This window comes from Podarcis raffonei, chromosome 2 (genome assembly GCF_027172205.1).
Source record: "Podarcis raffonei isolate rPodRaf1 chromosome 2, rPodRaf1.pri, whole genome shotgun sequence".
Taxonomy (NCBI): domain Eukaryota; kingdom Metazoa; phylum Chordata; class Lepidosauria; order Squamata; family Lacertidae; genus Podarcis; species Podarcis raffonei.
Genome location: NC_070603.1, coordinates 29,976,963 through 30,002,141, shown reverse-complemented (window position 1 = coordinate 30,002,141; position 25,179 = coordinate 29,976,963). Strand labels below are relative to the sequence as shown.

The following is a 25,179-nucleotide window of genomic DNA, read 5'->3' as shown; positions in this document are numbered from 1 at the left end:
TCATACTATTTAACAGTATCAACTGTTTCAGCAACTTTTTCAGTAGCTCTTAAATATGTGTTTTGAGAAACTATAAGTATGGGTGTAAGTTCACAAAGGCTAGGGCAATGACAGCTGGCTTAGGATCAGCTGGAAATTGCAACTGAAAACTGCTAGCCCGTGGGTAGGCAAGCTAAGGCCCAGGGGCCGGATCCGGCCTAATCGCCTTCTCATTCCGGCTTGCGGACGGTCTGGGAATCAGCATGTTTTTACATGAGTAGAATGTGCCCTGTTATTTAAAATGCATCTCTGGGTTATTTGTGGGGCATAGGAATTCGTTCATTCCCCCCCCCAAAAAAAATATATAGTCCGGCCCCCCACAAGGTCTGAGGGACAGTGGATCGGCCCCCTACTGAAAACAATTGCTGACTCCTATTGCTAGCTCATTATTGAGAGAAAATGTAGCTTCTCTCTCTCTCTCTCTCTCTCTCTCTCTCTCTCTCTCTCTCTCCCTCCCTCCCTCCCTCCCTCTCTCCATCCATGTGTGAGAACAGGAGTGAGAGTCTGTGTTTTCCACAGAAGCTTATGCCATAATAAATGTATTAGTTTTTAAGTTTCCACTGAACTGTTGTTTTGAGAATGTAGGGTGATCATCTGCTTTTCCCAGCCCAAGCTTAGTGTGCTACTCCTTGAGGAGTTAAGCACTTCCAAAATCAAGAGTTCTCAGCTGGCCTATGTGTTATGATCACTACGTGAAATACGTTTGGAAAACGTGTAGTGTGGTTCCCCATCAGAACCACGGTGATGTACTGTTTAGAGTATTGAATTTGGGCTCGGGAGACCGTGTGTGTGTGTGTGTGTGTCAAATCCTCACTCGGTCGTGAAACTCAGTGGGTGACCTTGGGCCGGTCACAGCCTCTCAGCCTAACTTTATGGGATTGTTGTGAAGATAAAATGGGGAGGGGGAGAACTCTCACAAGCTCCTTGGAGGAAAAGTGGGATACAAGTACTGTATTGGCCCGAATATAAGCCGCACCCGAATATAAGCTGCACCTTTAAAATTCAAGGGGGGAAAAGAAAAAAAGACAATACCTGAATATAAGCTGCTCCCTTAAAATTCCGCAGGAGCTCACACCCGTTCCGTTTTACCATATGTATGTTTCAGCAACAATACCCGTAAAAGCCAGTTTTTGTAAGGTCACAAATTTAAGCCCCACTTTAACTTTTCGTGGTCAGAATTTGGGGGAAAAGTGAGGCTTATATTCAGGCCAATATGGTAAATAAAACAAAACTTGCCCCTTGGTGTGAAGAGTTTTTGAATAACTGCCAAGGAAGTCTTCTGGTTGTATATAAACTTTTATTTTCTTGTGTCAGGAACAATCTAGATGACTAGGCACTCTACATGTGATGGTGCCACGTGGAGCAAATTTTACACTGAAGCTGCGGTGGCCTAAGCAAATAGGCCTGCCCTAATTCTCTAATAAACAGCTTGTATCCTTTTGTTGCTTGGTTGTCCTCCACGTAAGCAGTTCTGCATTTAAAAAGCACAACTGCTTTTTAACTTAGTTTGTAGATATTTTATTCAGGGAGGAAATACCCTACATTTGGGATGTCCTTCTTTGCAGAAATGTGATTAACTTTGAGATCTTGTTACTTATTCAAGTCTTGTGCATATTAATCTCAGTTCTCCCCAAGACCTTGTAGAGAAATATAGTTGTACAACAATTCATTGCTGTCAGTGATTCAAACAGATAAATCTCTCTGATTCTGCAAATGAAAAAGCAGATTAATTAGGCATTCATCAGCATTATCAGGGCTCCATGCTGGTTTTCCCAATTAAAAAAATTATGCTTCCATGGCATTTGGCATAGTGAGGCACCTCTTACTTTACAAAGCATCCTTGGAGACACACACACACACAAATTCTATGAAGAGACCCATTCCTTTTGAGGAGTAGTGCTGTCTCTGGCTCTAAAAATCAAGGTGCGGTGGATGGAAACTGTAATGTGACATTCTTCTCAGCACTTCCTACCTGCGTAGTAGAGAACACCATGCAGTAAGGGGGCAGGGATTGCTGTTTGGCAGGGGTGGGGAACCTAATCCAGACCTCCCCTTGGGGCCCACCAGGCCATTTTGGGCAGACCATGCCCACTTGCTCTACACCCAACATAATACATGATACCAGGTGAAGGGCAGGTAAAGATGGAACTTGACTGAAAGGGATTTTGCATAGAGTGTTTTGCCACCCCTGTGCTTGGTGCTTGGAATGAACTGAGCACAGGGTTTGCAAAGCCTTTGTGCAATACTTTCAAGGTGTGTTTGCACTGAGTTTGCATTATTGGGGGGAGCTATGGAAAACGGACCTGAAATATACTGCGTGTTATTTATTGAAGGAAAATCACATGAAAATGATCCACAGATGGTAGTTAACTCCAAGTAGACTAGTGAAAATGTTTAAAGCTAAGACAGGCAAATGCTGGAAGTGTGCAAAGAGGTAGAAGGATGTGGTGGTCATGTAAAGTAATCAAAGAATTCTGGGAAATGATTTATAAAGAACTAAAAAAAAGTTTAAGAGAACATTTCCCAAGAAACCAGAAGCTTTTCTTCTGAGAAAAGTAACAATAAAAGTCCCCCACCACCACCAAAAAAAAATAAGGCAGTCAGAATTTTGCTTGTAGCGCCAACCAAGGAGGAATGGCACTTTGAGTTATTGGAATATTCGGAGTTAGCAGGTCTGACTAGTAAGATAAGAGAACAAGACGATCGAGAATACAAAAAAGAATTGGAAAATGTTTGTAAAGTATTTTTAAAATCAGTATAAACAAGTGAACAGATTAGTAGGACTTGAATAAATTCAGCAGTACAAGAGAAAGTAGGAGATAATAAATAAGAAGAATAGAACTTGGTAACTTAGAGTATGCAGAAGAGTGGGAAAAGAAAAGATACAAGAGAAGGAGAGGAAAGGAAGTCTTCAGGTGTTTTGTGTTGTGTCCTTGGTTTGTCGTGGCTTTGTTTTCATTTCCCCCATTTTATTCTTTACTTTTTTTTTTAACTCTATGTAAAAACGCAAATAAAAATTACCGTACTTTCAAAGTGTGTTTGGGAAGGTTGCACAAGGGACATTGGCAAGTGCCAATCTCCTGGTGTCATTATGATGTCAGTTGACATATGGATTGTCCCACCCAGCTGTCAAAGTTGGCCCACATGAGTGTGGGGAGATAAGTATTTGGTCTGGCCCATCAGGCCAAAAAGATTCCTCACCCCTGTTTTGGGGGATATCCAAATTGGACCCAAGAGTGGCCTGCATAGCTTTGTGTGCTCCATCCAGATTGTAATAGTATAAACAGTACACATTTTATCAAATATGAATAAATAAAATTTCAATTGAATGTTAGTATTAACCATAGGCCTCCACATAAATAAATTAAATCAGGGTTTGCATGTGCAAAAAGAGGTAGGAGGTAGGCGAATGAGGCCCCAGAAAGGTCTTAAGAACTCTTTAAGTTCTATATAGTTCTAGTAGGACATATCTTACAACCTAGTTTTGTACTTATATCCATATATTGTTAAGGGTAGCAAAACTGGAAGATAACCAGTAGATTTCTTAGACATTTATATCACTGAAATGGAATATAGGCATTTTGTGAATATCTTTTTCTTTTTTAAAAAAATGGAGAGATGAGTTTTGCTTGTGCGTGTGTGTTTTTTTGACACCATCTTACAGAATTTAAAACTGCATGTATGAATTGTGAATGTCTTTGCCGAGACAGAAAAACATTTTTCATTGTTGCTGAATCATTTTCACCTTGGACTCAGTAAATGCGGCTCCATTGCACAGAATATATTAAAGCATAGCCATGAAAAAGAAATGAATTTGTGCCCTGTCAAAGTTACAAGTGGAAAATGTGCACAGCGGATTAACCATTCAAAACTTATATATATGAGCTTTCTCCCATTTTCCTCCCTTTTTTTTTTAGTAGACGAATGATTTTGAGTAGTTTGTTCACAGCAGGCTGTAAAATCAGCGTGGAACAAACTTTTGCTAATGTTATGCTGAGGTTTTTTTAAAAAAAATGTTTTCCCCACTGCTTTGTACTTCATAAACAAGCAAACCTGGAGTTCCTGCATAGTTTTGTTGGCATACAGTTTTCATGATAGTTTATAATGACCCACTGCCCATTGTTTCCCCAACAGCACAGCCCGTTCTTTGCTGAGCAGCTAACAGCGTTTCAGGTATGGCTAACGATGGGAGTAGAAAACCGCAATCCACCAGAACAGCTTCCCATTGTGCTGCAGGTGAGTTGGCAAGCAATAAGACTGCTAGCTTCACTGAGGCTGCTGCAGCAGCAGCATGTGGACAACCAGCCAGCTGCAAATTTGCTCAGTATGTGTGTATTTGCGTGCATGCCTTTCCCTGACTGCTTTGCTCTCTGCCAGATGGTGTTTGGGTAAATAAATTATGTGGACTGCGTTGGAGACTAATTGGAGCTGATTGTTTGCTGGGCCTTTGCTGAAAAAGACACATTGCACACAAGCATAGTCCCACTACCCCACCCCCTAAGTGCTCCCCAGGTGAGCATAAATTGAGGTTGCAGGCCATTAGTCAGTGCTACGGAATTTAACTCCTTCACCTGTTTTCTTTCGGTGCATCAGCAAGGCACTTGCACAAAACAGCTAGTCATGTCACCCTCTCTTTCCCACCCACAATTTACTGGCTACTAGTGACCAGTGCTTTTTTTCTGGGGGGGACGCAGGGGGGCGCATACCCCTAAACATTTTATGAATCTAACAGGAGAAGAAACTAAAATTTTGTTAGTTTATTCTCTAGAACAGTGAATCATCAGTGTGTGAAGCAGTGAGGAATGTGTGCGGGTAATGCATGTTCTTTGTACTTTTGTCCATTTACTGTATTTATTTCCTCTGCTTTGAACTATAAAATGGTGATTTTCTTGAGTCAAAATGAGAGTACCCCTAAACATTTTTTAAAGAAAAGAAGCACTGCTAGTGACAATAGGGACTTATCTTTCCAACAGGCTTTTGGGAACTGACTGCTTTTAATGAAAGGGCTGGTGCCATGCTGTTTTTATTGTAATTATTTGCATGGTTTTAGCAGATAGAATTAAAACACTCACACACTCACTCTCTCTCTCTCTCTATATATATATATATATATATCTCAAGGTTTAAATGTTTTTAATGGTTCTTATTTTTATCTTTAAATTGCCTTGAGTCCTGTCAGGGGAACAGGAGGAATAATAATAATAATAATAATAATGGTCTGTCTGTTGTGAGAAATGTGCATTGTCTTGCATTAAATGGATGACTCTTGTAAGCTATACAATTTTAGAAGAAGAGTGAGGGGACTGACTGACAAATCCCTAGATTCCATATCAAATGCATAAATGACTGTCTAGTCCAGAGTCGGGGACCAAAGGTCAATTGGCAAGTGTGTGAAAAAATAGCTGTTTTCTGCTCAGCTTGCCCTATATTGTGGTGCTGGTGTTGGTTTGTCTTCCTCTTTTTCTCTCTCTCTTTCATTTCATTGCTGTTTGTAGTCAAGAAGGAGAGTTGTACAAAATAAGTAAATGTTATAGGTAATTATCATGTAAAAGAAATAACTGCTTAACCAAAATTTAGAAGTCGTTGAATTCTGACATTAAAAATGCCCCAGCAAGTGTTACCCTTTGCATTTAATATCTGCAAAATGGCATAGCCAGAGATTAATTCACATTTGCTCACTTTCCTATGCTGAAAAAATAGCACCCTTCCATTATTATTAGAAGACAGTGTGAGGGAAGGGGGTGGTGTTGCTCCTGAAGCCTGTAATTTAATAACAGTCTTGAGCTGGAATTTTGCAGATATAAGTGACTTAGTTTCTCAAGGTAAAAAACAGAATGTAAGATCATCCAGGCCTATTGAGACAATAAAGCAAAAAATAGATGTTCCAGCATTTTGGTGGAATATAGAATCTAGTAGTTACTCAGTTCTGCCTTGAGCCCTAACTGCAATGCACAAGTTTCCTGGGAGGCACAGAACAAAAAAACAACAAATATATCACCATTGTACTATCCCATACCTATGAGAACTATACATTGATGCTTGAGAACTGTTCAGTTTTCTAATAATCTGCACAGGCAATGCTGACTGCAACCAAAGAGTGAATTGTTATTTCCTGCAGTTATTTGAGGACACTTGGTCATATTTTGTTTTCATTTACTTGCAGTTAGCCAGTCATAGACTCTTCCTGCTTAGAGGAATGGGACTATCCAAGGGCGTCTATTTTCCTCTCTTATAATAGGAGAGGACTCTCATTCCCACTTAGATCCACAATGTTGCATCATGGCTGGCAGTATCATCAATCTTTGTGAATCTGACTCTTCATTTTGTAGAGCCTCTGAAGCCTGGGAGATCATTCTTGGAAAGGGGTGATAGATGGGCAGTTTATCTCTGACAAAGCCATGGAGACAGGGAGATTTCTTATCCAGCATCAAATCTGTTGAGAGAATTGACATCAGAGGGATGCTACGATCATTAATTTTGCAGCAATATTAAGATACCCACTTGCTTCCTATTGCTTCTTAGGGAGAAGTGACTAAGCCAGTGGAAAAGTCAGCACAGAGGGGAGGATTCATTAGGGCCACCAAGTTTACATTGTTTCATTAGATTTGAATCACGATGCCATTTAATTAAATTTGGCAAAGCTTGTAGATGTTTTAGCCCCATGAATGTGCCCACTTGCATAGTGCATCTGAACTTAAGTAACTGATCTAGAAGAGAGAGACTTCACTCCCACATTTCTCTCGCTTCTTACTCTTTTGCATTATATTTTCCTTGAAATGGTTGTAATATTCACAGGAGGACGATTCTTTTGTAAATTGCCTTTTATTGACTTTTTAACAATGCAGTTCCTATAGAATTTCTGACCTGTTGGGAAAGACTTGGCGGAAAGGGATTACCCATGTAGAGAAGGGCGGGAGGGAGAGACAGCAATTTCATAGTGTAAGGAAGTTGCCCACTTTGGTACTGTATATGCTTCAACCGTTGATAGTTAAATCTTGATGAGGCATTTGCTTTCCGAACTGTATCCAGTGCAGCTCAGTAGGATTAGTAGTTGCCTTGTGGATGCAATGCCTAATTGCAGATGCAGAGGAAGGTTTTGTTTTATCTACTGCTGCCTTTTAATAATGGCATCGGCTGCTGTTTGACCTGTGCTATCCTGCAATTTTAATTTAAAACCACCTTGAATGTATTCATTCCTGCTTTGGGTAGGAAGTCTGATATTTGCATATACATGGAATTTATTTATTTTTTTAAAGAAATCTCGGATCCCCTGCCTTTTCTGTATATTTGCCTCTCTGGTTTTGCAAGCAGTGTTTTTCTTTTCTTATCAGACAGGGATCAGAGTTTGCTAGGTCTCAATTGAAAAGTTCACTGTTGTTTAGTATCAAACAAAGAATAGTTTTGTTTTCCATATATCTGCAATATTAAGAATCAGAATATTAAAACATAATTTTTCAAAGACAAGTTTCTGTGCCCATTTCTAGCAATGAGTACCAGTATATGCAGCTTGTGAGGGAGTATTGCTTTTATTATTAATTGTATTGTCTGCTTTATGGTAGCCAACCATGTCTTGACAAGGGCTGAATGTATCTTGATGGTGAAAATCATTGCCCCACGCCCAATGTAACCACCCAGTTCAACTATTTACGGTACTTTCAGCCTTGTTACTCTTGCTGCTTGACCCATTTTTTACTCATGTGCTCCTAGAAGGCTAAAAGCACAAGATACTATGGTGGCTTTCTTATATGACGCCTTGCAAGTTTAAAATAAAAAAAATTTTTAGATCTCACTAGTGTGCCACACACACTCAGTATGTATGCTCTTTTGGAATCCCTTTCAAAGGTGCACCTTAGATTTTCTCTGTGTTAGAACTTGTCAAATAAGATCTTATCAAAATTACTGAACAACTTTTCCAATACATGTAAAATATCTTGAGTGTAGAGCTTTCCTCCTGCTGAATTATCTCCCTCATCTCCAAACTACCTAGTTATATTTGCTGTCTTTGCTTATTATTCTCCTGCCTGCTATATTCTTGATCCTCTCCAAACTGGTTTTTACACGTTCTGCTGAACAAAAAGTGTTAATACAGAAATTTCCAGTGCCCTTTGCATGGCCAAGTTGTGTTTGTCTAACTTCATTCCTCCTTTTCATTATCTCCAGGATTATAATTTCCTTTTTGTATCTATTGCTGAAGCTATTGTTCATGTTCTGTTTATCTCCTGCTGGACTACGATAATCTCCCCTTTGCAAGTCTTTCCTAATGCCTTATCCACTCCTTCTAGTCAGTTCAGAACACTATCTAGAAGTCTGGAGCCAGATGCTGTTCACATGAGAGTTCTTTAAGAAATCAAATGTAAAATTGCTTAAAAGCCAGTGTTCTTACCATTGGAAAGGAAGATGCTGAATATAACACTCCTTTTTAAAATGTCTTGGGTATATCCAACTAACCTCTGTCTCAGGTAAATTGGGGAAAAGTTTTATAAAAGGCAGAGTTATTTAACCTATAGGATAAGTCCTGCTGAGAGCTAATTACTGGTTTGCAAAGGGAAATCTTGTTTTTCAACACATATAGAGAGGGACAATCCAGAATATATTTGTGTTCTTGGATTTTCCAAAAGCTTGACAAAGTCTCTCACCAAAAGCTTCTAAAGGTTATGGGATAAGAGACCAGCTTCTCTTATAGACTCGTTAAAAAATAGGAGGCAAAGAGGTACAACAGATAGACTATTTTTACAGTGGAGGAAAGTAAACAGTACAGGTCACTTAATTGCAAGTGAGGTGTGTAGTGTGGTAGCCAGTTTGCAGATAACATCAATTTATTTCGGACAGTGAAATGTTAAGCAAATTGAAAATAACCCAACTGGGGTTAAACTGGGTGACTGAAATGAGTATTTGGCCCCTGTCATGATTCCCTCTCATGTCTCTGGTTCAGATCAGCACTTGAGGATGAGGACATGGATATGGGAGGGAGGAATGGAACTATGCAGCACCACTTGATGAACACCCTCCCTTTCCTAGATGCTCCTTGACCTGTTGAGGCAGGAGACCCCACCCTCTCCTGCACCACTGTACCCCAGAACCAGAAGGGGATTGAAAAGGGATGAGTAGAGGAAGTTGCAGTCTCTAAATGTGTGCACGCATCCCATGGGAGGAAGGTACATGAATGGGGGAAGGGGGAGGAGTCCCCTGTTGCTGCAACTGCTCCATAGAGCACAGACCTGAGAATAGCTGCCTAGTTGCTAGATTGGTGTGCATAGCTATCCAGAGCTGCAGAAACGACTGTGTTATCTTTGACAATAAAGAGTTAACTGTCTTCTATTTGCATTCCTATGACTGGGAAGCACCCTTAACAGATAGCTCTTTTATGCTATAGTAACTGTCTCTATGTAGGGGCTACGTGAGTAAGGTCGGGAAAGGGTACCCACAATAACTGTAGCATTCAGAAGATTACAGTCTACACCTACAGATTTTATCATTCAAAGGTATTGATGATCCACTAAGACAATGAAGGGTAAATGTTGATAATATTTCTGTGCATCTGGCAAGCACTTCAAATAGGTAAACTCCCCCCAAAAAGTCATTTGACTATTATTGTGGTATACCCATTTATTAGAATTTTGTGTTACGGTTTAGCATCTGTTATATGGGTGCTAAGTTCCTAGTAAACATCTCAAAGTGATTTAAACATCAGCAGTAAAAAACATATAAACCGATTTCATATGTAAAAACAATTAAAGCAATTTCATATCTCCGCTTAAAAGACTTGTTGAAATTCCATTGCAACCTAATGTCCTAAAACGCAGACAACCAGTAAGGATTGTTGACTATAAATCCAGTCATTTTTAGCCAAAGCCATGCAGCATACTATTGAAATATATTGGTAAATGATTACTTTATTCTTTAATGCCATGTTAATATATAATCTTGTATTTGGGAGCCTTCATACTTTAGAGGTCTGTAGATCTACCAGCTCATTAACATAGCTGGATGTGGTTTTAATGAGTCTGTATTAAATTACTAATGTGCAGCTTCCTCCTGCTCCTTTTCTCTCCACTCTGACCTCTTAGCATCTATTTGCCAAGGAAAACAAAGACTGATTACTGCTTCCAATTCCTTTTGAATAGCTTCTTGCTGTTCATTATATATTGGACTGGAGATGCAATTTTCAGTTTAATCTCTCTGGTCTCCCCTCCCCAGCTTCTCTCTCTCTCACACACACACACATCACCACAGATTCAACCTTTTCCTTAGCTTCATCTAGAAAGTCATCCCCTGCAAAAATAGCAAAGTGCTGCCCTAGCAGGAGCAAAGAACTGGAGAAGCTGGCAGCAACTGGCAACACTTGTCCTGCCCGATGCACACAGTTAAAAAAACCCCACAATGTAGATTAACTGTTCTGTAGCTTACATGGCCATGATCCTAAGGTTTTGAGGCTCCAGCACACTGCAGTAGCACAAGAACACAAATATAGTCTGCTGAGTGCACTCCCTGCCTGCCCTTATGAGTTCCTCTGGAATGTCCATCAGACACCTGCTCCGCCTAATCATGGCTGTAGGGCTGTAGGGAGGAAGTTGACCAACAAATGGGGTAGGCACCTGCTGATTAGGTAGCTGCCCATTTGCAAACCACAGTGCCATTGCTTTCCCACCTCTGGGAGCCAGCCTCTTACACTTTGAATGAGAGACTAAAGGGGAGACAGAGCACCTTAGCTGCCTGGCCTTGTTGTTGTAGCATGTATTTTATTTTATTTTTAAATGCTATTTCTAGTTTACCTTCTGAGATGGGTTGTGTTGCAACAGCAGATGTGAGAGGTGGTTTCAAAAGAATTGTTTGGGGCTTGGGAGCTCAGACCCTCAAGTATTTCGTTTGTGACCTTAAGCAAGACACTTCTCTTCTTCTAGTCCTGTACTTGCTTACAACACTGACTGGACAAAAGCCTGTGGAAGACTTTTAGCAATGCATGATAACACAGCATAGCCTTCTTTTTGGGTTCTCGACATATGGTATTCAGATACAGAAAGAAGGCAGTGCCTTTGATGTTCTCTTAGACTTTATGTTATGTTTCCATATCTGCAATGGGTAAGAGTTTTCTGGAAAGCTTAATTCCTTGATCATATAATGCAAATCATGTGTGACCTTACATGTATTCTGTGGTATACTTTGGTATTTTTTCTTAGTTATCTGCTCTGCAAGTGGATTATTTTGTTTCTGATCATGGCACAGTTGTAGTCCACGTTGTGTACAGTAATTATATTTTTCTGAAACTGAGATGTTGGTGCTTGAATATAACCTTTCCCTGATCTTGCATATGCTCCAGAATTTCAAAATTTCAGGTGCTTTACAGTACAATCTGTTTTTTCCTCCCTCTTTCCCTTTTTCTGCAGGTGCTGTTAAGTCAAGTGCATCGGTTGCGAGCTCTTGATTTACTGGGACGATTTTTGGACCTAGGTCCCTGGGCTGTTAGCCTGGTAGGTACCTATTATGGCCATCTTTTTGGAAAATGAAAGATGCTGGCTATATAATGAACATGTATGAGTGAAGAATTCATCCTTGCAGGTTATAAAAAAATAATGTCTCACAAATTTGAAGAACTGGACACTAGTTTTCAGGAGTTGTATGACCCTGAGGTCAACATAAATTAGGCTTCCAGAGCTTCGGGTGGCTATAGAACTGATGAGAATTCCTTTATTTGTAGTACACATTAGCTGAAGATGGCAATCCCATCCTTGTTTGGCCTCTCCAATTTCATCTGAGGCTACGGAGAGTGATAATAAGAAACGCAATGTGAATGTTTATACAGTTTTTTATGGACATGTTGGATTTATTGAACAAGCTGCCTGAGTAAAATGAAAATAAACTAGATTCTTCCCCAGCTGTTGTAAATTTTATCCATACTTCAAACATGGCCTACCTGGACCTTAAATGAGAAAAAAAATTGGGTCAAAAACATCTGAGGATTTGAACTATGTATGGCTTGTGCACAAGCCATTGGTGGAATAACTATGTACAAGTAAAAGTAAAAACTTAAATTAAAATGAGAGAAAGCAAAGAAATGGAGCCCTGTATCCATTAGAAATAACGTTTTTTGGATTGATTAGATTTTTTTTTGCAAGCTGCCTCCTAGTAGAAGCAAGAAGAGTCAAATGAGAGATGTGGAGAGCAATGCATTGTAAGCACGTTGTGCACTGAGCGAAATGTGGTTTTAAATTAAGTCTCAGTTTTGGCAATCCAGATGAGATTGAAAAAAGCAGCTGATATCCTTGAATAAAACTGACCTGAAACAAATATGCTGAGATTATGTCTTTAGCATGATCATTGTGATTCATTGTCAGGCGTTTGTGCTGGGTTCACCTACTCCACACTTCCTAAGTTTATTTTTGGTTCTCAAATTCTCTTCCTCTAGGCTCTGTCTGTTGGCATTTTCCCTTATGTGCTAAAGCTTCTCCAGAGTTCTGCTCGAGAGCTAAGACCTCTTCTGGTCTTCATCTGGGCCAAAATCCTTGCAGTGGACAGTGTGAGTAACCATGAAATGTTAATTTAGTGATGATGCAGAATATGTTAAAAGGGCTGTCTTGATTCATTGCAGAGCCAACACGTGAGATAACTTGTTCATGCTTAGGAATGTCATTAATATGAGAGACTTGCCCAAAGGGAATTAATGTGGAACCATGAGCAAGTTGGACTTAGGAGTGTATGCAATCTGCAGGCCATTGAAGAGGGACCTAGTCAGCTCCTGCAATTTGTGGAATACTCTTCCCAGGAAGGCTTACTTGGCACCTTTAGACTCCAGGAGAAAAAGTGTCTCTTCAACCAGGCAGTCGGCTGATTAACATTCTATGGCTTATTAAATGTGGGAGGTGGGTTATTGGGGGGGTGTTGATAATACCCCACCCACCTGGTTGAGTTTCCCCAGCCACTCTGGGCAGCTTACAGCATATACAAAAACATAATAAAAGATGAAACATTAAAAACCTCCCAATACAGGGCTGTCTTCATGTAGCTCTCCCGGTCTGTCTGTCTGACCATCTACGTTGAAGCCAGTTGGGATTTACTGGAACTTACTGGTAGATCCTGCTATTAAAAGCTCAATGGTCATTTTGTGTGTTGACTCTGTATGTCTATGTCTGTCTCACTTCCTAGTCTCATTTTTAATTCACCTAAAGGTATATCAGCTTGCATTGTGCATAAAGGTAATTGCAGACAGAAATGATTAACCAATATAAGTATTACAACATCAAAACTAGATATTTTTTTACAAGCCTGACATTTACAGTATTTGTGTTGACTTAAGTATTTTGATTGCCTTTGCTGATTAATGCTTTAAGCACAAGCAGGAGGAAAGAGCCATGATCACGCGCTGGCATCCTTTCCTGCTGATCCAGAGTTATGTTTAGTGTTATTAAATATATTTTGGATAATGTTTTAAGAGGATTTTGGACTGCAAAGAAAATGAAAAGTAATCTTCAAGCTGTTCTGGGGAAGAAAAAGCTCTTTTTTGATACATGTTTTTGTTTGGCTTGGAGATACAAGCCTCCATGTATAATTCAGAATAAGAATATATTCACTGAATCTGGCACACGGCACCGTGGAGGCCAATATGCCAATGAAATTGTTGTCAGGGAGTACAGAACACATTCCCGTCTTTAAAAGATAAGGCCGGATGTAGCCTTCCAGCTTAGACTGAAGTACATGCTTTAGAGTGCCAGAGATGTAAATCCTTTAGAGTTTAGACCTCATTTATGCATTATGCTTTCTATGATCCAGCATTCTGCAGCAATTCTGGGATTTTGAGACAGGAAGCCCTTTCCATGTTTTGTTCACTCCACTGGATATAATATCTTAGGCTGGGAAACATTTGTACTTTTTCCTCCTTTATCATTTGTGAAACATCATCTCATGTTCACACACCATCCCCCCTCCCATTAACCATAAGTATAATAGCAAATTTAGGGGGAATGTCCATCACAAAAGGATTCCCTGTCAACCTGTGATCCCCAAAGGTGACAATGCCCAACCGTTTCTTTCTCCGATCCCTTAATGGGGAATTTAACATAAAAATGAAGGCATAGAAGCATTTGTGTTTGCAGTGTATATCCAAAATCCATTACATATTAGATTTCCATGACTGTCCGTCATAGTGTGACAAAGAATGAAATGCAGTGTGTTAAAAGTAGAGGAGGGGGCTGGGAGGGGCATAGGACACGGTTTGTTGCCTAACAGCCCAGTAGCAATTATCCCTTAAGGTTTAGGCTCTTATGGGTATGTTTCTTGCATGGCCATGGCATTCCAGAGCTAGTCATTTTGCAAGATTTATGTCAGGTAACAATGTCTGCAGGGGAATGTCCTTTGAATGTAAGTGAAAGCATTATCCCAGCTGCTGTAGGCAATCATGAGAAGCTGTTGTTTTGGTGTGTTGACTGAAAGATAGATGTAGTGATTAATTGTTCAGCTGCAGTGAATCACATCTGTGCGACAGAAGAAAAAGAAGGTAGAAAGTGGAGGAAAGCTAAAAGTGTATTTCTGTGCAGTGTAGTGGCTAAGCTATGAACTGTGCCTCAGCCGTGAACTTGCTCAGTGACCTTAGGCAAATCACTATCTCTCAGCCTCAGTCCCACCTTCTGCAATATGGAAGACAGCAATGCTGACTTTCCTTATGGGCTTGTTGTACGGATCACAACTAGATTACATGTGAAAGCACTTGGAACAGTTGAAATATTTTTAAAATATCAGTGAGGTTTTAGTAGTAGTGGGTTGCTAGACAGAACTACCAGGTTAACATAATCCTTTTCAGATTGTACAGCATATACTTAATTTCACATGGTTGTACCTCAGGGCCCAGCTAATGTTTTTGGGAATACCTGGATAGCTCAGTTGGTTATAGCATGGTGCTGATAACACCAAGGTTGCAGGTTCGATCCCCATACGGGACAGCTGCATTTTTCTGCATTGCAGGGGCCTGGATTAGATCAGCCTCAAGGTCTCTTTCAACTCTACCATTCTATGATTCTTTCATTCTGGTCCTGCAGAATTTCTAAAGCTAAGTAATCGAGATTAGAGTCCTATATGAGAACAGGATTTAATAAAAATCATGTTTAAAACAGACTTTGAGTTCAAATGTTTCCCTGGTTCTGATTCAATTAGAGCTATTGTTTTTCATGTTCTCTTCAGCGCATATGCTATGGGGCAGCTTTATGGTTTGGAGCACTGATCCCTGGATTATGGCTTGGTTGCACACTCTATGTATACTGTTGCACCATTGAAGTCTCAGTGTAGTCTACTTACTCATTCTTCCAACTAGCTTTTCTCTTACATTCTTCTGAACAGAAAAATATTATGCACTTCATGGTTTTGTCTGCAGGATGAACAAAGAACTAAAAGATCAGAAAAAGAGGAGTGAGAGGATGCCACAAGTATGCATGAGTGTGTGTTATATTGGAAAGCTTGGTTTTGGACTGTGTCTAGTTAGTGCCTTTCCTTTTTTAAAAATATTGTTTTATGTTTTGACTGTGCAGAATGAGCAAAGTGGCAAAGCCAGCAGGAGTTGTATGGGCACTTTGTGTGGACATCTTTTGTTTCTATATCCACTTTAGTGTTTGAATACTTGGTTTGGTGCTGCAGTATTCATAGTATTCATGTTTAGTTGTGTTGTGTTGTGTTTTGCAACTAGACATACTGGATAATGTCCATCTAGACACACACATAGTAGGCAACAGAAGCAGAAGGCCTGCCAACCCTCTTGAGCAAATATGGGCACAGCTATTGTTGACATGGGGGGCATTTGGGGGTAGTGTATTGACACAGTGTTGTAATATGACTCTTCAACCATATGGGAACATAGGAAGCTGCTGTATATTGAGTCAGACCAGTGATCCATCTTGTTTAGTATTGTCTACACTGATTGGCAGTGGCTTCTTCAGGCAGAAGTCTTTCCCAGCCCTATCTAGAGATGCTGGGGATTGAACCTAGGACCTCAGCTGTTCCATCACAGAGCTACGGCCCTTCCCCTAGGACAGGCACAGGCAAACTCAGCCCTCCAGCTAACAGGAATAGTGGTCATGGATGATGGGAGTTGTGGTCCCGAAACATCTGGAGTGCCGAGTTTGCCTTTGCCTGCCCTAGGATGTTGGGGATTAAAGTAAGATGTCCAGAAGGAAAGAAGCCTATGCTGTTGGGCTCCATCTCCATGTATTATTCAGCCAGTGCAAACCCAATGAATGACTGTTGAAGCAGTGGTTTTAGGAGTGCACGTAATCTCTAGGCCATTGAAGAAGGATCTACAGTTTGTAGAGGGAGGCTTGCGTGGGGCCTTTGTGACATATTTTAGGCTCCAGGTGAAAAAGTTTTTCTTCAACCAAGCATTTGGCTGATTAACATTCTATGGCTTTTTAAATGTGTTCGTGGGAGGTGGGTTATTGGTTTTGTTTGGTTTTTGTTTTATTGTGTATTTTGTATTCTCATTTTGTATTTTTCTGTTGGGAGCCTCCCTGGTATCTTTGGATGAAGGGCTGTGTATAAACTTAATAAATATTAATAAAATAATAATAATTTGTATTGTGGGGACTTTTGCTAGGCCAATTTTTACTGGGAATATTAATGAGCTGGGGGGGGGGGAATCCTGAATGAAATTTCCCTTGACCATCCTATCGGAGTGATCATGTGATGTGCCAATCATTAAGTCATTGTAAAGGTATGTTAGATCAAGTAATGAACATGTATTAACATCAGGTTTAGATTTGGTGGATAATACATTTTTAAATTCCCAATAGTATTCATTCATAACTTTCCTACATAATCAGAATGTTTGGGCAGCTGAAATCAGACGACTGGATCTTCCAGCTCTCCTGTTTTTGTTTTAAGAATTCTTTCTTAAGGCCATAGATAGACAAATATAAACAATATCCTTTGCTAGCCTGCAGGCACTGGAATTAAGGAGTTGTAACTTAGAACTGTGATCACCTCATTAATGATAGTATAATTGACCATCACCATCCAGCTCCTGACAGTACATAAGTTAACTAGTGTTAATTTAAACTCCATGTAATAATGGTGCCAGTGGGATGCTTATTGTAGAGATAGAAATAACCACATTAGTAAAAGAGCAACTGCTCAGTATTTTACTGCATTAATGTCAATGCCCATTTAAATAAGTATACTGAGGTTTTCAAAAGGGAAGATGGTGACTCTTTAACCTGTGTAATAATGTACTACTGAAAAATCTCACTAGTAGAATTTTAGGGAAGAGTGAGATCTTGTGACCAAACAAAATGTTCCCAACACCCCTTTATTTTAGATTGTGCCCTTCAATGATGAATCTAGCATCTTATACTTGAGCTTGAGTAGGTATGTGCCACCCTCAGATTTGTGTTTCAGCATCACAAGGTTCATATTTTTTCTTCCCTGCTGAGGGAGGAAATATGCAGCTGATAATGAAAGCCCGTTGTTACCTGCCCTCTTCTGCGTGCAGAGAGGTCTTTAATTGCTCACAGATGTTGGCAGTTCATACCACCTTCATAGCAAGCTTGCCACCATTCTGTTTTTACTGGTATGTCATGATTCCTTGAAGGAGGGCAATGCCATTGATGCTGATGTACGTTCAGTATCCCCCCCACCCAGGTATCATATTGAGAGTACAGATTAATGCTCAATATTATCACCAGAGTCTTCCACTGCAGGGTCTGTTTTCCTCAGGCAGGCAGTATACTGTTGGAATCTGGTGGAAGTAGTAACCAGTTTCTGGACAAATAAGTGGCCACTTACCTAATTGGCATCAGTATTAAAAGAGAGCCCAAAATAACCATTCATTGGAAGCAGCAAGCCCCACCCCCACCCTCAGCAAGAGTTAAGCCTGCTTATACATACAGCTTGGCTTCAGTCATTTTCTCCTACTTTGCAGCTGTCTGCAACAAGCAGCTTTAGTTACCTGAACAGTGTAGTTATTCTCTTGAATCTTTGTCTCTCCCACCCGCTTTGTTTGACCCCCACCCTTCTTGCATTTTCAATCAGGAATAAAGAATGGTTACTATTTACCTACCTGGTGTTTAGCATCCTGCAGAACTCACTGGAGAGAGTTCAAAGCAAAGTCAGCTTCCTTCCTTTCTCTTCTCTCTACCTATTGTCACTTTAGTCTTTCATATAAATGTATGTATGTACGTGTGCGTGTGTTCATTCATCCTCTTTTTCTGGCCTTAATATGTCATCCCCAATGCTTAAACTGGCATGCAAGTGCACAATGTTTCTAGAAGCAGTTGCTAATGAGCCTTATTAGCACTAAAAGCCAGCCTGCTTGATTCTCATCTAATTGGCATCCAATATGAAACGTGGGGAAATCTCACTTTCAAAGGGAATTATTCTCTTATCAGGAGAGGTGGGCTATGTCATTTCCTTATTATCAGACACAGCAAAATTCTGGGAAACATTCATTTAAACTGGAAATGAATAAAAGGGGTTGAATCAGGGACGCCATCTGTGTGGGGGAGCTTAACCTGTTTCCCACCATGCCAACACCAGTTGTTAAGAATCAAACCTTCTCCTAACAACATTGGGCCATCCTATCATATGTTTCTTGGTCACAATATGAAAGGATTTTAGGTCCATCCCTGTGATTTAGGCCAAAACACATGCTGTCAGGTTTAGTTCAGTCTCTAGAAGATTATATGCTGCTTCTGTGTCCTTGATCCTGAAGTTCCTCTCCATATTTTGCCATTTCTTTCCTGTATGCCTTTCTCCTCCTGCTGCAGTTTATCCAAGACACAACCCTGCCATGATTTGACATTTGTGTTTTTGCAGCCATTTCTTCAACTTCACTCTGTAAATTAGCATTTTGTTGACGTTGGCTCGGCCTGCTTTTGAGATGATTTTCGTCTGGCAATAGGTCCCAGCTTAACAGTTTCATCTCATAACTACAACACCATGCTTCTCAACCTAGTGGCCTTTAGGGGACCAAACATGAGTTTGAAGACTTTTTATTAGTGACTTGTGCCCTTTTCTTATTTCCTCTACATTTTTCTACACAGTAGAACATTTGGAATAATTAGCATTGAGGAACATGCTGTAGAAAGGTTACGTTTGGTTTGGTCATCTCACTTGATATTTCACAAAGGGTCTGTGAACAGAAATCTAGTATCCTGCAGTTTAGGAAGAATGCTCACTGCTCAGACCATTGCAGGTTTGATATGACATAAACAACTAAATTCTACAGCCTTGTTGTGAGCATACTAAATAGAGTACTTTATGGTTGTCAAAATATTGGCAAGTTTTTGTCTAATAAGTTAAATCATGGTTCATTGGGCACAAGCTGTGTTCACTGTTGGCTGTAATTGTCATTGGCTCACCCAAGCTGAGTTAGGTACTTCTTCCTCCTTGCAGAAAGCCCATTAGTAGAAGCCAAGGAAGAATGGAACACTCTAAATAAATGTTAAAGGCCAGTACGTAAGGACAGAGCAAATGCACTCTACTCTTAGAGCAGGGAAGCCAACATGATGCCCTCAAGATGCTTCTAAGCTACAAGTCCCAGCAGCTGCAGCCAGCAGGGCCAATGGTCAGGGATGATGGGAGCTGTAGTCCAACAATATCTAGAGGGCATTGTGTTGGCCATCCCTGTCTTAGAGTTTTAATCAACACTGTTGTCATACTGCTGCAACAGTAATGGCTAGAAAACTGCCGGAAGCCAAATTCTACCATTCATGGTACAATTGCTTTCATGCAATAAACTGAATCCCTGTGCCTGTCCTTGGGGCTTAGACCAGAAAATCTGCAGGATCTGTGTTATGGTGAGAGGCGTATGCAGAGGGGAGCAACATCTGCGTATCACTGATGTACGTGCATCTTCCAGACAGCTTTTTCTGAGTTTTCAGAACAGACCAAGTTTCTTTAAGCTGGGTTTTGTGGCATATCCATCTCAAATTGCCTCATCAGATACAGAGAACAGAGAAGAATGCCAATGCCAAATGAGCCACCTGGTTCCCAAGGTAGCTGCTGAAAAGGAAAGTTTAAAGTCACTCCCTTTCTCCCCATGGCTGTGTTTAGCATAAAAGTCAAAGGAGGCATGAAAGAAACAGGAAGACCCCGAATTTTGTCAGTTACAGAATAAATATAGTTATGTAGTCTGGGAGATGTCGCTTCTTTCTACACCTGGCTTGCAGATGGCTGTACTCCCAGTACATTGCTTAGGCGGAATGAGCCAAAGCTGAGTTGTTATCTGTATAACTGGCTTCCTGATTATTGCTTTCAAGGACTCTCTGTACACGTGCAATTGATGAACTAAATGGAAATCATTCGAAGACTAAAAATAAATTATCTTCAGCTTATTGCTCTCTCTCCCCCCACCCCATCTGTCTTGTTTTTCAGTCATGCCAAGCCGACCTTGTGAAGGACAATGGTCACAAATATTTCCTTTCTGTTTTGGCAGATCCCTACATGCCGGTAAGGTCAAATAATCAGTCTTCACCACCATCCACCATCCCACCTCTCTGATTAGAACTTATGCTGATTCATGTGCTGCACTTATGAGGCACCCATACTGTTGATTTTGTAGGTGGTTAGAAGTTACACAAAGTTGTAACATGCAACTGTCCTGTTGATGAGTAGCATGGAGAAAATGGTTAGAGGACACTTTCTCCCTCTTCTTTAAAGGAATGAAATGGTTTGGCAGTATATTCAGGACAGACAAAGGGAAGTTATTTCTTCACACACTGCATTTGTGGACTTAGGCTTAGATGACTTTCAAAGGGGTTTAGATAAATTCATGGTCCATCAGTGGCTATTAACCATAATGACTAAATGAAACCTCCGTGTTCAGAGGAAGTATGCCACTGAATACCAGTTATTGGTGGGGTGGGCATTATCTTCATTCACTACTTTTTGGGTTCCCGGGGGGGGGGGTGTCAGGTTGGCCACTGTTGGGAAATGAGAACCTGGACTAGATAGACCTTTGATGTGGTCCAACAGGGCTAGTCTTACGTTATTACAATGTGGATGAGGTGGGGCACATAAATCAAAGAAGAATCTTAAATTGCACACCTTTTTCTTTTGCTCAGTATTAATTTCTTCTTGTGAAAGAGACCACAATAAATGAACTAAAGGGGTTATTTATTGTCCATAAATGTATTTTAAGCCTGTTAAAGAAAAAGAATATTGCAGTAAGGGCACTGGTAGGTTTTTTTGTATTTTTTAAAAACTTCACTACTGTTGCTAGCATGAATCAGTCGGGCCCTGTTCTCTTCTCTATTATTATTTTTGTAATCTTGCACTTAAGGGAAAATAAAATGTCATACAAAATAATTTCCAGTCTTCCCACACTGCATGTGAAATGTACTGTCTTTGGGAAATGTTTATATAGTTCTTTAAATGTATTGGAAGCACAAAAGGTATTTGACACATGGAGAGGTAGAGATGACAGAAAATTTTCAGAATTCTTTTAGAGAAGGATGCAAATCCTGTGCAACCTTTTTATTTTGTCTGAAACGTGTCTGTCTATTTGCTGTGGCAGACGTTGTGTTTTGTGATTTAAAGTTAAAAGCACTTTCCACCTTTGTACCCTTAGAAAGCTTGAACCCACAGTTAAATGAATTTACACGCTTCTATTTGAAAGGGCAGTCATACAAGCAAATGAGATTAAGTCATTTTCAAGGCCATTTTCATTATTTCATTTAATTTGGATTGTTAAGTTAGGGAGACCTTTGAGAACCCTCAGTGTCAAAAGAGGCAAGTTCCAACAGGAAGGATTTAATAATAATAATAATAATAATAATAATAATAATAATAATATCTTTACCTTGAAATATTCAAGGTAATATTATTATTTTATCTAATCCTCAATCTTTTGTGTGTGTTTTCAGGCTGAACATAGGACGATGACAGCTTTTATTCTGGCAGTGATTGTCAACAACTACAATACCGGGCAGGTGAGTAAAAGTTGAGGAATGGTGTGGATGGCTCTACATCTGACCTCCTTAATAATCTTGAATAAAAATGTTAGGGACCTTACCCCATGCATCTATGCTGCTCTAAAAGAGTTGTTTTCCTTAGAATTGTTTTATCGGCAAATAACGCGTTAAAATATCATGCTCTGCCCTTTGTTATAGGAAGCCTGTCTTCAAGGGAACTTGATTGCCATTTGCCTGGAGCAGCTCAATGATCCACATCCTCTTCTGCGCCAGTGGGTGGCTATTTGCTTGGGGCGAATTTGGCAGAATTTTGACTCTGCAAGGTGGTGCGGTGTGAGGGACAGTGCCCATGAAAAGCTCTACAGCCTTCTCTCTGATCCAATCCCAGAGGTAATACAGCATCCAGTGGAGAGAGTGGTTCATGTGCTTGCCTTAGCTACCCAAAACAACTTCCCTATATTACTTGATCTGATCAGGGTACACAACACTAAACTTTGAAAGTATTCTTTCACTTTTAAAAATCAAATTATTGATGAAAGTATTTCTGTACCACCATGTAACATATGTGGGCAAGTGTACAGCAATTAAATATAAAACACCTTTTAAAACAATTCAAATAACCATTAAAGTGGCTGGCTAATGAAACAGCTGCAAAGGCTGTTTAATTTATGAAGATCTTAACTAATAAGGCATGAACATGATTAAAAGAAATCTTAGTCAATTAATTTCATGAGTTTTGAGTGATTTATCTAGTAATTAATTCTATATATGGGTAAAAATAGTAATTCTGAAGGAAGCTTTCTTCATTGTAGCAGATGTCATATTTTAATATACGTTCCCTTCTATGTAAGAGAAAAGACAGAATGCCTCTTTTAAAAGAACACTCACCACTTGTAGTTTTTTTTTAAATAAATTTTTATTAGTTTTCCAACACATATTAAAAGACAATACAAAACAATACCTAAACAAACAAACATATAAACACGTATAATTTCTTAACCTTCTTTTCCTTAAGCCTTCTTTCAGCGACTTCCCCATACCTCCTTTTTCTGCATCCCTGTTTTAAATCTTTCCAGCAACCCCTAATTTTAATTACTTATAACATTTCCTTTCAATCCTTTTTCTCATGTCCAATTGTTTATCGCTGCAATTCTATTTTACATTACTCATAACATTTTAACACTCGTTAATTTTACAACAGTTCTTAAGATAAACTTTAAATTTCTTCCAATCTTCCTCCACCGTCTCTTTCCCTTGGTCGCGGATTCTGCCAGTCATCTCAGCCAGTCCCATGTAGTCAATCACCTTCGTCTGCCATTCTTCCAGTGTGGGTAGTTCTTGTGTCTTCCAGTACTTTGCTAAAAGTACTCTTGCTGCTGTTGTCGCATACATAAAAAACGTCCTATCTTTCTTTGACACCAATTGGCCTACCATGCCCAGGAGAAAGGCTTCTGGTTTCTTCACAAAAGTGCATTTAAGCACCTTTTTCATTTCATTATAGATCCTTTCCCAGAAAGCCTTAATCTTTGGGCACGTCCACCAAAGGTGATAAAAAGTACCTTCAGTTTCATTACATTTCCAGCATTTGTTATTGGGCAAATGATAAATTTTTGCAAGCTTGACTGGGGTCATGTACCACCTATAAATCATTTTCATAATATTCTCTCTTAAGGCATTACATGCCGTAAACTTTATACCGGTGGTCCATAACTGTTCCCAGTCAGCAAACATAATGTCATGTCCAATGTCCTGTGCCCATTTAATCATAGCTGATTTAACCATCTCATCCTGTGTGTTCCATTTCAACAGCAAGTTATACATTCTTGACAAATTCTTAGTACTGGGTTCCAGAAGCTCTGTTTCTAATTTCGACCTCTCCACCTGAAAGCCAATTTTCCTGTCCTGTTTAAAAACTTCATTTATCTGGTAATAATGAAGCCAGTCTCTTACTTTAGACTTCAATTTCTCATAACTCTGTAATTTAACTTTTCCCTCCTCATGCTCTATAATTTCCCAGTATTTCGGCCATTTGGATTCCATATTTAATTTTTTCACTTCCTTAGCTTCCATCGGTGACAGCCACCTGGGGGTTTTATTTCACCACTTGTAGTTTTTATGAATACTTGTATTCGGCAACATCCAGTGATGTCTGCCTTCTTATGCAATGGAAATCTGTTGGTGCAATAGAACCTCTGGTCTTTGTCTCCCTGTACATGCCCAAAATCCACTCCAGAGGATTTCTCAGTTTTCTGGAGCTGATTTTGCAGATTGTAAGGTGGAAGAGAAGGAGAAGCCCATGAATACCTGCCCAGTTAATTTATTTGATTAAAGCTTATACTAACTTATTACTCTATTAACTATTGCAGCCCTGTAATCTGTTAACTATTGCAGATTTCAGCTGATGTGTTGAGGGTCTACTGGCCATGTGAAAAAAAACATAGTTCTCATATGTCTGCATTTACTTACTAGATGTGTCCTTAATGTTGGGAGTCCTTTCCAATAGGATGGATATGTTATCTTATGACATCTTTGCACTAAAACATGTAAGTGACAAAGTGTATGCTAAGAGTTTAAGTTGGACAGAGATTATTTATGTTTCTTTTTCAGGTTCGCTGTGCTGCAGTCTTTGCCCTTGGCACCTTTGTAGGCAATTCGGCTGAGCGGACAGATCATTCTACCACTATTGATCACAACGTTGCCATGATGCTGGCTCAGCTCATCAACGATGGAAGTCCCATGGTCCGAAAGGTATAACATGGGGTTGGGAGGGGTAGGTGCTAGAGCCCCTGTGTTGCTGCTCAGCTTGTTAGTCCTGTCTGCACGGACTTTTATAGTTCATTGCAGCTGTTCAAAACTTTGATTTACTGAAAACAGGGAAAACCCATAGCTCAGTGATAATGCACATCCTTTGCATGCAGAATGTTCCAGTTTTAACCTCCAGCCTATTCCAATTAGCAGAGCTGTGGGTCTCACTGCCTGAGACCTCAGAGAACCTCTGACAATCAGAGTAAACGATACTGGACGAAATGGACCAATGCTCAGATTCCTTATTCAGCAGCTTCATCCTATGTTTATATGATCTGTTCAGACTGTCCCTTAGCAATTTGTGCTTAGGTTCCCTTTTCCTCCCTTGAGCAGGTCATGAACATGTGAGGCCCTGAATGACAACAGCTTTAAAACATTACAAGGTGAATCCTTGCACCCATGACTATTGCCAAACATTAAATGGCAAAAGACGCATAGTCTTCAGAAATAG

The 25,179-nt window shown here is 39.9% G+C and overlaps 1 protein-coding gene across 4 annotated transcripts in view; it reads left to right on the top strand.

Moving 5' to 3' along the window:
* The window catches only part of RPTOR (regulatory associated protein of MTOR complex 1), a 308,928-nt gene that overhangs the window by 201,325 nt on the left and 82,424 nt on the right, over positions 1-25,179 (top strand). For all 4 annotated transcript variants that reach the window (XM_053375518.1, XM_053375517.1, XM_053375520.1 and 1 more), the window contains exons 11-17: positions 4,174-4,275; positions 11,424-11,507; positions 12,443-12,553; positions 20,386-20,460; positions 21,876-21,941; positions 22,122-22,313; positions 24,531-24,671. In XM_053375518.1, the coding sequence (XP_053231493.1) occupies positions 4,174-4,275; positions 11,424-11,507; positions 12,443-12,553; positions 20,386-20,460; positions 21,876-21,941; positions 22,122-22,313; positions 24,531-24,671 (771 nt within the window). The remainder of the gene's footprint in view (positions 1-4,173; positions 4,276-11,423; positions 11,508-12,442; positions 12,554-20,385; positions 20,461-21,875; positions 21,942-22,121; positions 22,314-24,530; positions 24,672-25,179) is intronic.